This window comes from Juglans microcarpa x Juglans regia, chromosome 4D (assembly GCF_004785595.1).
Source record: "Juglans microcarpa x Juglans regia isolate MS1-56 chromosome 4D, Jm3101_v1.0, whole genome shotgun sequence".
NCBI lineage: Eukaryota > Viridiplantae > Streptophyta > Magnoliopsida > Fagales > Juglandaceae > Juglans > Juglans microcarpa x Juglans regia.
The window spans coordinates 9,352,097-9,367,581 of record NC_054600.1 but is presented as its reverse complement, the minus strand read 5'-3'; the positions used below and the strand labels follow the sequence as shown (position 1 = coordinate 9,367,581).

At 38.2% G+C, this 15,485-nt stretch overlaps 1 protein-coding gene across 3 annotated transcripts; it reads right to left on the bottom strand.

Annotated features, from left to right (window-relative positions):
• Positions 1-417: 417 nt before the first annotated feature.
• Positions 418-11,525, bottom strand: LOC121261694 (phospholipase D delta). Of its 3 annotated transcripts, XM_041164178.1 has the most exons (11): positions 11,093-11,519; positions 9,975-10,983; positions 9,529-9,645; positions 8,675-8,869; positions 5,736-6,041; positions 5,467-5,541; positions 5,112-5,259; positions 4,308-4,456; positions 3,748-3,900; positions 1,419-1,619; positions 418-1,091 (listed from the first exon to the last, which is right to left on the bottom strand). In XM_041164178.1, exons 2-11 carry the CDS (start codon positions 10,920-10,922, stop codon positions 795-797), a joined length of 2,589 nt encoding a protein of 862 aa, XP_041020112.1. In that variant the 5' UTR covers positions 10,923-10,983; positions 11,093-11,519; the 3' UTR covers positions 418-794. The 3 variants fall into 3 exon arrangements, 2 of the variants coding, with proteins under 2 accessions (XP_041020112.1, XP_041020111.1); XM_041164177.1 differs by having other exon boundaries at positions 9,975-11,518; XR_005939945.1 differs by lacking the exons at positions 418-1,091; positions 1,419-1,619 and adding an exon at positions 2,743-2,811 and having other exon boundaries at positions 3,634-3,900; positions 9,975-11,525.
• Positions 11,526-15,485: the final 3,960 nt, after the last annotated feature.

Sequence of the window (15,485 nt, the reverse complement as noted above, 5' to 3'; positions counted from 1 at the left end):
CAGATTTTATAACATCTTCCACCCACACATCATTTTCAACTATTTTAGAGCAGTCAGCAATTCAAGATCATTTCGCTTTTGTTAAATGACCTTGCAGCCTGATTAAATTTGGGCCCCCTTCTCTCGTGAAGAATGTTTGAAGATCCAGAAACCTTGTATCCTGAATCCCTTATCAAACAAAAATATTCTTGTAATGTAAACAAATTACATCCATGCTTGAAGGAAAATATAATATTTGACAGATAGGGAAACAATAATAGGCAACCCCAAGGGAATACACCCTGATGAAAAGCTAACGATTTAACCAGTTCCATGTAGGGAAACATCCGAGGGTGCAGTGCCCAGGATCGGAGATTTTCCAACATAAAAAATAATAATAATAACAGGCAGCATTTTTTTTTTTTCAATATGAAATCATTAAGGGAATTTTATTTTTCCATTCATAATGGGCAAGTAGGAATTGACATATTCAATAACAAATTTCATAAAAAAGATCCATTTTTTCTGTACAACCAGAGAACCAAACATGCTGACTAAAAAGTTCTGATCGTAGTGTCCTCTCCAAGTGAGAAGATAGAGAACACGCACTTGTGCATCAACAAATATTCACAACATTTCAACCTTCTCGTAGTTGCATTCAGCATCTGGACAGCATGACAGACAGTGAAGGAGAGAGGCACACAGAGAGCACAAATCGTGATACTTTCAATTTAACATAAACAATAAATATCCTGGGAACATGTCACGGCAACTCTTCCTTAACAATCACGCATGAACATGAGGATGGGAGGTGATTATGTTGTTAGGGCGTCAGGAACGCGAGCGGAATGAGATCCAAGTACTCGTCCACCTACGTCGGGGAAATTCTCATGTCCGGGCAGGGGGCCAACTGTCCCATCAGCATCTACATGCATAGGATACTGGAGAAGGTGGCCCTGCAATGGTGTGAATTCTGCAGTTGAATATCTGACCCAGTTCTCTTCGGCAATCTCACTCACTGTCTTCACACATTTCAAACTCTCTGGCTCCTCGAAGCATGTATGCTTCACGGCAAGATGCTCAGACCACAGTGACATTCTGTATCCATAGACCTGCATGCGTGCATAGTCTTAAACCATATTCTGAATACAGGGGCAGTGGAGTTCTTGTTAATTGTTAGAGAACCTACGCAACAAACCTAATGTGAAAACACAGGTCAAATCTTAGAAAAGATTAATCACCATCATCACTCTTCCTCACTCTCACCAGCCCCACCAAATTGGCTGCCAGCCACCCAAAGGAAGAAAAACATCTAATGTGAAACACATCATTTAACTGTCTCATTGTTTCCAGTAACATCCTCCAAGCCCCAAGAAAGAAGCTGAAATGAAAACTTCGGAATAAATTAATAAATGTCAAGCAAGACAAACTTTACAGACCTGACCGCGTGGCTGCTTCTTCCTTCCAGCCCAAGTGTGATGGGGTTGATATGCAGCCATAGCTAACTCTGTGTCCTTTGTACCAGCCATGGATCTCTGGTTAATGTTGGCAGATCCCACTATTACGTATTCATCATCAACAATCATTCCCTTGGCATGCACATAAATCATAAACCGCTTGGACTTTTGTGCATCCGAGACCTGAGAAAAGTTTAATTTTGGACAAATAAAAACGTTTTCTTGGAAGATATAAAACAAAACTGTATTTCAATGACAAGGTAATAACACAACATATCAGGATGCATAAAATTTAAAATTCTGTGAAACCCCATTGTATCATAGAGAGAGAAACTAAACAAAATTTAAATATAACACATCTGAGGAAAAACAGTAAAATGAGTAAAATGGAAAATCACATGACAAACAATTTTGAATAGGATTTTTTATTACATGCAATTTGCAATATATGGCAAGATAAAGTGTCGTCCTATTTAATAAAGAAAAGGGCACAATTCCTATAGCTAAGAGAAGTCAAAATTAGAGACCAACAAGATCATTCCATTGTCAAAATACTACCAAAAATAACAGATAATTCTGAGATTATTTAGTCTTCTAGTAATAAAATAGAGCAAGCCCCATTCAAAAACTAGCAGGGACATGTTAAAAGGGCTAAGGTTCTTCAAGAAAAAATAAAAATAACTGCAGCACCCTACGCAACTAGGCAGGATTGGCTCAAGAATTTGTAGGGCTGGAGGCCTGGACAACCAGAAAACCCAAAGAGGTCCATTCTTTCCTGTGCTTTTTAGACAAAAGAATTCCATAATTGATACATGTAAATAAAAAAAACAAGCAAGGGAAGCTATTTGATAACTATTCCTTAGAACAACAGATTGAACATGTATGCTGGCATCATTCAGATGAAAATATAATTTCATACTGTTTCAGGCCGGCCTTCATTTAAACAGACATTGATGTTTCACAGGCACTGCTAATATCCTTATAACTTTTTTTTTATGGCAAGGAATCCCGGAGACTGCAAATGCAACTTGTCTTTTTACCCAATTGAACCCTGGATCTGTGCAGCATGTCCCCATCATAAAAATCAGGTAAATCATCGGCTTTTCACAGATGAGAATGGCCCCTAGAAATTGTTTGCACCCAAGGGTTTGAACCTTAGACTTGAGCCAATCACAAGGAGTTACACCTTACTAACATAACGACAGCACAGTCTTCAATGATACTGGATTATCTTTTTTTTTATAAGTAATGATACTGGATTATCTCATAGATGAAATAGATGAAAGTATTAAAATTCATCTTACTGGTGGGTTGATTTGAGAAAGAAAGGTCAAGGCTTTAAATTTTAGGCGCACTATATTTGAGTGCATAATTACTGTGAAGAGAATATCTTCCTGCCGGTCATGCTGTTCACGGGCTAAAAACAGCCTCCAATATCTTCTTGCCACGTAGCCCACCATGAGACTAACATTGGGTCTGCAGCATACAGTAAAAAAAACCCATGGAAGACAAAAAGCTTGCCAGGTCCCTGTCCCCTCTCCTCTCCCTCACCCATTTGAAACACTCGATCCCTGAAGCCTCACCCCTCTCCTCTCTCCCGTCTCCCTCACCCCTATGAGTGAGGTTCACATTTCCACCATAATAATTTTCCTCTATTATTGCTATTTCTTGCAGCTCTATCATTGACTGCAGACACTAGACCCCATAAAAATACACTAAAGCAAGAAACTATAGGAGAAAATCTAGTCAAATCTACAAAATTGACACCAAGACCCACTTTTTCACTACGAAGAGCATCCTTCAAAGAGAGAACAGAGCATTGCATCTCTTTTTTCAAAATCTTGGCAACGAGGCAGGCACTTTTCCAGGCCTCAATACAGTTGGTGGAATCCAAACAAGGATCAGATTCAATTAAGTCATTCTGTTGATTGGTATGGCCAAACTGGGTGGCAAGCTCGGACTCAGTGGCTGCATCGTTGGCGTCAGACTGCTGGTGGCAGCAACAGGTGGTGGAAGCCAAGAGGCACAGTCGGGTAGCAGAGGAAAAACAAAAGATCTTTCTAGATTTTTAATTCTAGGTAAAAATCCCATGTGGTGATCTCATGATTTTAATTTGTATATGGCTGAGGTGTCATACTTGCATTGGCTGCTGTTAAATGGCTGAAAACAGCCTTACCGTTCCAAAGAGGAACTGTACTGTGAATTGTATCTGAAGGCAGCAGATGTCAGAAATGAAAATTACAGACCAACTACTTCCAATAATCATGACAATTTAGAGCAACAGAAAAATAGAATTCCTATGGGCTATTACCTTGTCACCATTATCACTCGACCTTTCCTCGGGAATGTTTTCCCGATTACCAAGGCAATAGAAATTGAGAAAATCTTGAGGATGCGAGTCCACACTCCCTGTGGCTTTCAGTTCCGTTGCAACTATATTGTACATCATTTGCATTGTTTGGCTCTGCAAGAATAAGTGTGCAAAAGCAAGGACGTAAATTGCATTGCTTCTGTTGTTATCATCTATATTAAATGCTTTTTGTACTTTCCATGTAACATCTTCATATCAAAAACTAAAACCAAGAAGAAAAATAAAGGATAACATGCAGCCTAACCAGGTGAGTCTAATAACTTGGAGAATTGCAATCAGATAGAACCAGGTTGCCAAGAATAAAGCCTATTGATCGGTGGCAATGTAAGGGGAGACTACTCTAAGGGCTAGAGAAGCAGGTGAACGGTGCAAAAGAAGAAAAAAAAAATTTGGTTTTTATTGTCAGAATGTACCAACTATCTGTAGCTATCTTGTCTGTCTCAAAACATGTAGCAATATTTCCAGTGTGTACAGTTCAGAAATTAGATAAAAAAAATTACCTGCCAAAAGAGAATTTCTTGCACAGTTAAAGATTTTGGATCACCCTCAGGCCACATTGGTATGACAATATACACTGCGAATCTCTCATTTGCTCTAATTTTACTTGCAATCTTTAATGCCAACTCCATTGGGATTAGATTATCAACTCCTGCTCACACAATGAAAATCAAAAACTGGAGAAAATATTCTATTCAACAAATAAGGAAGATATTTGGTGTTCAGGACATGATTTTTATCCAAATATATATATACAGGAGCTATTGTATTGCAGGGGGGCAATGTTCATGATTTCTTGTCTTTAAATTATCGCATGTAGATTGTATTTAGGTGTTCTTCTGTATACATCCTGTGTACATGGGCTATGCCTATTTCATTCATATATATAATATTTATCTCTTACGTATCAAAAAAAAAGAATCACAGAATGCAAAAGCCACAACTAATCTTAAGGAAGAATTGAGAGGACGAGCAAGCCTGTCCTTGTGTTGGTGAAAATTAAGTGCAAATGTAGCAGGACTAGTGTCAAACCTAGACAATCTTAATCAATTCTTGTGGATGAATTAGCATGTGGCAGCATTTAATACAGATAGATAATGTGTAAACCAGTCCCCTAGGTGAACAGATGGAAAACATAAATATAGAAACTACTTCTCAACATAAACTGCTTGGATTCTGAGATCTCAAGAACATTAGTCTTATAGTAAATACTCCACTAAAAGAAAATTTTGGTCCAAGGATGGAAACAAGACTGTATAGACAACTAAGTAAAACACCAAGGAGTAACAGAAGTTTATAATCCTGACCTGCATTTTCATATGATGGCCATGCATATGATGATCCAAGAAAATACTGATTTTCAATATATATGAAATGTTTAGCAGATCTGATCGCCTGGATGTATCCCGTTTGAATGCTTTTATCTATAACCAAATTTTTGGAGTAAATAAGGTTCTGCAGTAGAAGAAGGTTAATCTCAAATTAGGGAAGTATAGAATAGCGTACAACCAATATAATGGAAGTATAGGTCTCAGTCACAACAAAGAGGTGATGAAAATCTTACCAATAAAAATTGTATTTTCGAAATAAAGTGAACAAGGTAGAAAAATATAAATAAGAAAGGGAATGAAAGGGAAAAAAACAAGAAGAAGAAGATCATACACCATCCCGTGCCTTGACAGCAGCATTGGTTTTGGGAAATCCTTTCACTGATCCTGAATCAATGGACCGAAGAATCTGCAAAGTCAAAATAAATGCACTGATATTGAATGGAATAATTGGACTGAAAAAGGAATTTTTCATCCTTTTGCCATAGCACCCTTCCAATAACCCCCCCCCCCCCCCCCCCCCCCCAAAAAAAAAAAAAAAAAAAAAATCGGGGTGGCCAAGAAAGAGGGAATTTTTATTTGAAAGAAACTTGCAAATCAAACCTGAACATGCCAGCGTTCAGGATCATGTTCACCGACAATCCACAGGCTAGGATCATCTTTCGGAACAGATGCAGTACCATTCTTTAAAGCAGATACATCAGGACTTTGTATCCAAGAGATGCGTTCAATTTTTATTAAGGCGTCATCACTCCAATGGGTGGCAACCTTTTTTAGTAGTCCAAATTCTTTCCATCTCGTTGCTTTCCTCCAACGCTGCTCAAAGTTTATAAGAACATCGTATGCAGCAGGCCCGTCAACTCTGCTGTGCAGGTCATGCCATGGTTGCCTAGGAGCCTTAGTTCCAGGCTATTTACAGAAAACATGGGGGGAAAGCACAAGGACATAAAAAAGAAACAATTGTTACAGCATTAGTGCTAGTTGAACAAGCGATCCATATAAAATACACAAGTAGACTGTAGAATGCAGCCTAAGAAATCATTAAATCAAGGAAAATTAGATTTCACACTTGATAAACTTTAAAGAATATGATAAGAAACAAAATTCTCAGTTGCATACCGGTATGTAGTACAAAGATAGTTGACAACAGATAAAAGATAAATAGCAGCACTGGACCTAGAACGGACCCGAGTTAATAATTAACCTACATAAACTTTATTCACCTAAAACTTTTACCCACAGAATCACAGCTACGATATATATTGTTGAAATGTCACAGTGCTTTCAATTGGAAGAACAATAGAATATAACTTTTAAGTGCACTGGAAAAAATTGATAAATAGTGCCAAGTATTCCTCTCTTTTTTCAGATAAGACAAAATCTCATGAATAGAAATTCTGCTTTTGTAGCATCTCTGTACAAATGATAATGGACAACACAAGGAAGCTAATTAATACCTTCATAATCCTGCAGAAAACTACCTAGCCAGAAGCCTCAAATTCCAGAGAAGATGCTAAGTCCATCATATTATATTCCAGGAATTCCCCAGGCCTATGGTCATAGGACCACGAGGGAATCCCATAGCAACATGATTTCTGCCCTGAATTAAGATAGACTCAAGTGAAGCAATATGGTAGAATGCCTAGCCAAAACTAAGAGGAAGCACGGGGGGTCTGGGAGGGGGGAGAGAACCTTATATGTCAAGAACTGTCACAAAGAAACTATAGATGCCTTCTCTTGCGTGAAAGAAATGATGAAAAGGAAAATATACAATTGTCTGCAGGATCTCTTGTGGACTGAATCAGATATGAGTTTAAGCTTTATCTGGTCAGCTGGCCAAAGATCTGTACTCCAGTTTCCTCGCGAGGGTTGGGAGTTAAACTTGATGGCATTCAACTGCACCATGCTAGGAAAATGGCTATGGTGCTTTGCCACAGAAGGCGGAGGCCTTACACCATTCAGTGGTCGAAGTCAAGTATGACAATATTTTTTTTTTTATATAAGTAAAAGTCAAGTATGACAATATGTAGGAAGGGTGGTGCTCTGATGATAAAGGCAGATCTTATGGAGTTGGAGTGTGGAAAAACATAAGAAAAGGATGAGATATTTTCTCTAACTTTATCATATCCGAGGTGGTGATGGGGCTAAAATCAAATTTTAGCATGATGTTTGGTGTTATGATCAGCCCTCGAAGTTAGTTTTTCTTGAGTTGTCCAAAACTTGTCGGGGAAAGAGGTCTCCACAGTAGATTCTTGGCTGCTATACAACAACATTAAACAATGAAACATCACTTTCATTCAATCAGCAAAAGATTGGGAAGTGGAGTCGTTTTCTTCATTCTTTAAACATTTGTACCCTATATGGATGGGAGGAGGTGATGAGTAAAGATCTTGTGGGTTTCATCTAAAAAGAGGAAGTTCGAGGTCAGAAATTTTCGTTGTGACCAGCGGGTACTCCTTTTCCTTGGGCATTTGGTGGAAGAAAGCTCCTTCACAGGTGGTGTTCTTGGTGTGGACAACTACCTTAAGGAAGATTCTAACTACTGACAATTTGAGAAGAAGCCTAGTGATGAACTGAAGCTACATGTGCAAGAAGAATAGGGAGACAATTGATCACCTTCTGCTGCACTGTAATGTAGCCAGAAGAATATGGGAGGGGGGGCTTAGTCTTCCATCTTTTTGGTGTTGAGTGGATGATGCCCCAAACAGAAGTAGTTGTTGGGTTGCTAAAGAAGACAAAATGCATGTCAATGCAACATCGAGTTTGGGCGGTTGGTTCCTTTAGGCGTAATGTGGTGCGTGTGGAAGGAGCACAATGCTCAAACTTTGAGGATTGTAAGAAGAAATCGGATCAGCACGGATGAGCTTAGATGAGTCAGATCCATGTTGCTAAAAACTCTTTATATCCAGTGGTCATCTAATATGTTTTCTAGTTATATAGATTTTATGTATTTTGTTTTCATTCGTCACTAGTCGAGTGTCCTCTCTTCTATACACCCTGTGTTGCGCCACTTTGCGCTTTTAATAAAATTGACTTGCTAGTAGAAAAGCAAGGTACAAAGATTAATAGATGCAACAAAACCATGATTACATTCAAATGATATCATGATGCAAATACAGTAGTTAGAGCGTTCTATAAACAGACTGTTTTGCTAGAAACTTACAGCAAATGTAGGATTGTGGAAGTCATCATCAAATATAGTGTCAAGATCATGAAATAGTTGGTGCTCAGGTGTATCATAGCGACCATCACAAAGATCAATCCCTCCCTAAAAACTCTTTATATCTGGTGGTCATCTAATATGTTTTCTAGTTATCTAGATTTTATGTATTTTGTTTCATTCCTCCCCTAGTGGATTGTCCTCTCTTCTATACACCCCATGTTGCGCCACTTTGCGCTTTTAATGAAATTGACTTGCTAATAGAAAAAAAGGTACAAAGACTAATAGACGCTACAAAACTTTGATTACATTCAAATGATATCCTGATGCAAATACAGTAGTTAGAACGTTCTATAAACAGACTGTTTTGCTAGAAACTTACAGCAAATGTAGGATTGTGGAAGTCATCATCAAATATAGTGTCAAGATCACGAAATAGTCGGTGCTCAGGTGTATCATAGCGACCATCACAAAGATCTATCCCTCCCAAAAATGCAGTTATCTTACGATTATTACCGAGTGCTTGTGTGTCAACAAGGACACATTTCTGATGGTGTGTAAAAAGGGTTCCGACAACCTGTATAGAACCATCACATAAGCAACTTCAACAAGTTATTCAGATTAAAAGAAGGCAAATGGCATTATAAAGATCAAAGATACCAAAATATAGAGTATTAATGAATTTTTATTAGTAACAATGAGATACCTCGAATACACAAGTATTAAAAAAAAATTGTTCACCTAAAAAATGGAAAATGCTACATGCTATACTTGCAGCTTAATATAATCTCGCCATGCTGACATCATATTGCCCATCAACCATTGAATTTTTTCCTTTTTCTAAAAAAACAAAGTTATGATGCGATGGCTGATGAGCAGTGCCACATGAACACAATGGAATAGGAGTAGGGTGAATGTGTAGTATATATAGATTAACTTCCTTAACAGATTAACTTCCTAAAGAATACATTCTATGCGAAGTTATTACATAAACAAGGATTCAAGAACCAATACAAATAAAATTATGACTAAGCCAGACAACGAGACTAGTAATAAATGTTGAAAATGGACAAATACCACAACAAATTAAATAATTTAAAAAAGGCAAAGTCACAATGAAAGAGAGGAAAAAAATAGACAATCTCCGAAAATTAACGTAAAAGTTTTGTTTTTTTTTTTTTTATAAGTAAGAAAAAATAACGGGAAAGTTTTACTAGATAATGAAGTAAAGCTCGCCTTCTGCTTGATAATGCCCATCTTATTGCTGGCGTAGCGAGGTGACAGCACACACGAGACCGATGAATGCTTGAAGTACCTCTTGGTCTCTTCATCATGCGTCGCCATCACTCCTGGCTGCAAACAATGCCAATTTCACATTACAACTCAAGAATCGCCTAGATTTCTCAATGCAAAAAGATTGAAGGTAACATCAATGGCCCTGGTGATCATCTTTAGGATTGATTGTTCAATACAAATACGAAAATTGTACTAATATCATCAAATACAGAAACCCAACACTTCACATGTCTGCTCATCCAGAGATGATAAAAGAACAATATCTATCTGAACCATTAACAGTAAGAACAAAGGTTTTCAAAACACTGCCTGAAAAATTATCCAAAAAATGGAGAGGATGGGATCCTATCAGAGTCCAATTACGAAATGCACGACATCACACGCACCGTTCGGATGAAGAGCTTGTCGTGGGAGGTCTTATCGTCCCAAACCAACAACAAAACCCGCACGCCCTCTTCGGACTTGTACTTGAGCAGTTCACCGAGTGTTAAATCCCCACCACGCGGCAACGAGCGGGTCGGCTCCCGAATCAGCTTCACCTTGTGGTAAATGGACCAGCCAACGATGTAAATCAAATGGTGAGCCTCAGTGATAGCATGGCAAATATCCTCCCAGCATGTCTCTTGCTTGAAAGGCTTCCCTTCCTCCAATTCTATCTCCGGCAACAAGTTTTCCGGCATGTGCGCGTCTTGGTACAACGTCACGTGGCATCCTTTCCTCAGCGGGAAGTATGTGTGCCTCACGCCCTTGTGTTCGGGATCGCCCGCGATGCCATGTTGGTACAACGGGTTTTTCTCCGACGGGGTGAACTTCAACTCGAGTTTGAGAGCAGTTTCCGGCTTCGGCGGCTTCCCGTAGGCACCAATTATTGGGAACCAGCCGGAGATGAGCTCGCCGGACTGGATCTTCTGAGCCGGGATCTTGACGGTGCCAATGATCTCCGCGCCGAAGACATCGTCATCCTTGACCTGGAACTCCAGGTTGACTACTTGGTGCGCCAGTGGAATGAGGAAACGCTCGTTCCACTGGGGGTCCTGGGAGTTCTTGAGGACACGCGTGCGGGCCAAGGTGACTTGTGGAACCGTCACCTTGACGTAAGGGTCGCTGGTAATGATCTTGCGGTGGTGGTGGATCTTGAGGCCGTCATCACCACTGTCATCGGGATTTTTGCTGGTCTTTTCAGGGATTTTAATAGTGTCACAGACGGTTAAGCAGCGGCGGAGATGCTGCACCACGACGTCCATGTTCGGTAAGCGCCGGGCCTCGATGATTGTCAGGTCGAGGTCACCGTGGAGCCACGTCATCAACTCCTGGTCTGAACCGCGCTCCGCCATGGAGATGCAGAGGTAAGAACAACGACGGCGATCAGAGTACCAACTGCCGTACTTTATCCAACTGGTAAAGCATGAGAAACAGAGGGAAAGCTACGCCAAGCCAGGCAGGGAAGAGAGAAATTAAAGTGAAGGGGAAAGAATTACAAGGAAGGAATACAAAGAAAACTGACAAAGGAATAAGGATCTGGTCTCTTGCTTGCTGCAGAGAGTTCCGGCCTCGTGGGGATGCGGGAATCAGTTACAAAATTCAATCCTTAATTAAAAAAAGTAGTAAAAATGGAGGGTTTTAAAGCTGAAGAAGATTCGGAATGGATGTTGTTTGTGTGGGGGAGAGGGGAGATTAATGGCGATATGAAGATAAGGAGGAGTGAGACAAATGACTACAGAGGGGTTACGCCGTTACGGGTAACCGTTGCAGAAGAGGATATAGACACTCACTGCACGTTACGAAGTGAAAGAGTGCGTGGTAAGCAAACTTGAAAGGACCCAATGACTTTCCTCTCCACTCTGGTTTGGACCCGTCGGTGAAGGGGGGGGAGTGGGTGGCAGTCTGGATAATAATGATACAGAAGACCATGGCCATAGGGGTTGTTTCTACTGTCTCCAAAACCAAAGTTGCTTTCAATCCTTAACCCTACTTAAACATAAATAAAACGGCTCTTTGTCACACCAATCAGAGGGGTTGTTTGGTTTCTCCTTCCTATTTTGGGGGTGGGTCTTGATTTGGTGCATGTCAAGAGTTACTATTTCGGTGCTCTCCGGTCCTACCCTGTAACGGCGTTCTTCTTGTTTGAAAGCTGTAATCAGATTCAGCACATGCATGGTTCTTCGTTTAAAAAAAAAAAAAAAAAAGAATTTCTTGGAACCGGTTGGGCTAATATTAACCAAATAACAGGCTGTCAATAGTTAAGTGACACCTATTAGTTTCAAGTTTCATCACAGTTATCTTGAACCTGTACCACATCAGAAACAAATTTGCCCCTTTAGCCCCTAAGCCCCACGCAGACCCTTACGGCCTTACCCCCCTCGCACCCCCTCAAAACTCAGCCCTTGGAACAACGTCCGCGCCACACCCCCCCCCCCCCCCCCCCCCCCCCCGATCTCAACCCCCTTAAGAACAACGTCGGTCCCCCTCGCGTTAGCGTCGCGTCGCGTCTTAGCCCCCTCACAATGGCCTCGATGCTCAGCCCCTTCGCACTGGCAATAAAGCTCAGTCCCTCAAACGTAACCCGCAAACTAAATAAATAGCCTTTACAGGTGAAGAAAATGACGAAACTATATCAAGCACCAGGTTTTTTGTACGAATCATGATTGAACATATTTGGGGCACATGTTTTCATCTTTAAGTTCCAACTCATCAATCTTGTTCAAAACATATATACTTTTTCTTTTTCTTTTTTGTTCTACAGTTATGTATATGCTGCATAATTCTTTATTTTTCTTTTGCAACCACTGGGGTTTATGCAAATTTGGTGGCTATTTATGTAAGGTTTTCTATTTTCAGTGGACTTCTGCTTGTTGGGAGATCGCCAGTAATCCGACCACCATTTTTTTAATATCTAGATAATTGTAAATTTTATTAATAAATTTGTATTTTGTGCTATTGCTGCTGTTTTCTTCATGCAGTCTGGCTGCCTTTGAATCCCAAACATGTCTGCAACACTTTGTAGTTTCTATAAAGGAGACAAGGCTATGCCTTTTCATTTTGTAGGTTATGTTTCGAATTCCTGCGATTTCTGTTTTTGCTTGGACTGTAAATATGTCGGCGTTGAACTTAGATGGTTGGCGTCGGACTGAGATTGGGGGGTTCAAAGAGAGGCAGTGAGGAAGAGAGAGGTAGAGAGGGGCAACGAGGAAGAGGAAGACAGAAGAGATGAAGGCTCTGTCATGTTGGCATCGGACTGAGATTGGGGCAGTGCAAACAGACGGAAGAGAGGGGTAGACTCGAAGAGGAAGACAGAAGAGAGGGCTACGAAATCAGAGTGTATTTCGTCTTGATTCCCTGTGGTGTAGCCTATGCAAATTACAGTGTATTTTCTTACATGTCAACAATTGAATAGAAGGTTGCTTTTGGGCAATTTACGGCCTGACTGCTTAGAAGCGGTTCCCTTCTTCAATTTATCCATATCTCTTATTCTCAATTTGAGAATTTCAAAGAAAATTTTTTGTTCTAACTTCTAAATAATGTGTTGGATTTGGATTATGTCGAGTTAGAATGAAGACAAGTATGAGATGCTCGTAATCTAGCTTATTTGGATTGAGAAATATTCTCAGTCTATCTCATCTCATCTCATAATTATAATTTTTTTAAATTTTTACATACACAAAATATAATAAACAATTCAAATTTTTCAAATGTTAAAATAATAATTAAATTAAAAAATAATATTTAATAATATTTTATTCAACTTTTAACTTTCATTTAAAATCATCTCATCTCATCTCACTATTTGATCATCTCCTTGAAAATATCAAAACTCTCAACGACTATATGTTAATATGATGAATTTAACGTTGAATTGAGGTGTCAAAAAACTGTCATATGCAAATAAGTCAATGAGAAGGAAAAAAAAAAAAAAAAAGTCGTTGAGCTAATAATGAGAGATATTTGGACTAAATGCTTTAATTGTATTACTATGTCAAAAATGTATGATGTTTTAAGTTTTGTGATAGTACTTGTCGGTATGCTAAAAACATGCTTGGTTCAATTAAGTTTGTGAATTACGAATTTATAGAAGCACAAGTCATATCTCAAGAGTATGTTTGAATATATTCGAGAAGAAAAAATTCTATTTGGAATTTTTTTTTTATTATTATTTATATACACCAAACAAATTGCTTATGTATTATAATCTTGAAATATCAGCTTACGTTTAAAAAAAAAAAAAATCAATACTCAATTTTTTGTGAATCTTATAAAGTAAAGAAGTCGAAGGGTGGTGATAGTTTTAATGATCTAATACTACAATCACAAATAGATTATACAAAAATAATTTATTTGAGCGTTTTACTCAATTATAGATTGAGATGTAGGGTGAATGGATGCCTATAATTAACCCCAATTGTAGAAGATGGCCTTTTTTATTTTTTGACAAAACTCTCGTGGAAATATAGATGAAACGGCAACATCACAATCGATTGCAACGAGGTGATTGGGGTTCACTTTTTATGCTCTCTTTTAACAAAACTCCAGTGGAAATAGGTGAAATGGCAACATCACAGTCGATTGAGACGAGGTGGTGGGGTTCACTTTTATGGTCCAATTGCCCAAGACGATGGATGATGCTTCCTAGTGTCTTTTCTTCGAATTTTCCTTTAAAGAAGTATGTAACATTTTTTTTTTTTAAATGTATTCTACTGACAAAATTATGTATTCTACCGATATGATTTGTCTTGATTTGATTTGAGATATTATTTAAAATTAATTTATCTCCCAAATCAAATGTGGTTGGATCAATAATATGAAAAGTATGTCCTTCACATCGACTTACAAATGAGACTCGTTGAAAGAAGATATGGGCTGGAAAGGTTATAAAGTGGAAGTTAAAGTCCCAAGGCTGCAAATGAACAGCTCAAGCTCGGCTCATGTATATTCGGTTCGAATTCAATTCATTTAATAAATGAGATGTTCGTAAACACTAATATAAGTTCAAATATTAAATGAGCAAAATTCGTATAAATTTGACTTGACTCAGTTTAGACTCATGAACAAAACTCGTATAAGCTCGACTTGATTCATTTGAACTCGTTTTGAAGCTAGTAATATGTTTTATGTACGTATGTGTTATATATATTACATGTTAGTTATGTTGATTATATATTATTAATTTATTTATAATTTACCTTATTTAATATATATATATACATATATGTTATGTTCCCAAAATGTCTATAGGATAATTTGTATAATAATATATCATACAACTACAACTATTGATTTACTATATTATCTATATGTATTAAATAGTTTAGTTTATACATTTATCTTGAGTATTATTATTTTAATTTATAACTATAAGTTATTTTTATAAAAAAAGGTTATACCATAAGAATTTGAATCAAAATTATTTGATTGAATAGTAAAATGGTTTAAGTTTTTTTTGTAAAATTTAAAATTTTTTTTATTAATCAAAAGATAAGATTCAAGAATTTCAAAATAAAAAATTGAGTTTGAGCTCAAGCTACTCGAGCTCGAGTCGTTTGTTTATTTTTCGTCAAGCTTGAGTCGAATTCAAACAACATTAATGGTTCACGAGCCAAGTTTGAACAATGATATTCGAGTTTTATTCAAGTTCAAACGAGCAAACATGTTAATTGAACTCAAGTACTCTTGACTTGGTTCGTTTGCAGCCCTAAGTGGAACCAAATAAACCCTTTTTTTCATATGAACCATGCAGTCCAAGCCCAATGGTTTAGAATAGTACTGTCAGCCCAACCCCTTGGAAAATTAAACCAGTGAATTAGTTTGTGGTCCCAGTTAGGGTTGAGCAAAAATTTAAAAATTTGACTCCGACTTCGGCTTTTCTCTGACTCCACGGAGTTGGAATTTTTTTTCTTAGAAAG

What these genes read in the sequence shown, in the direction of transcription:
- LOC121261694 (XM_041164178.1), bottom strand. Translation starts at nt 10,922, where the DNA reads ATGGCGGAGCGCGGTTCAGACCAGGAGTTGATGACGTGGCTCCACGGT. An exon ending in TCCACAATCCTACATTTGCT is followed by an intron (nt 6,042 to 8,674) that starts GTAAGTTTCTAG and finishes TTCTGTAAATAG; the next exon opens with CCTGGAACTAAGGCTCCTAG. An exon ending in CTGTCAAGGCACGGGATGGT is followed by an intron (nt 5,260 to 5,466) that starts GTATGATCTTCT and finishes CTTCTACTGCAG; the next exon opens with AACCTTATTTACTCCAAAAA.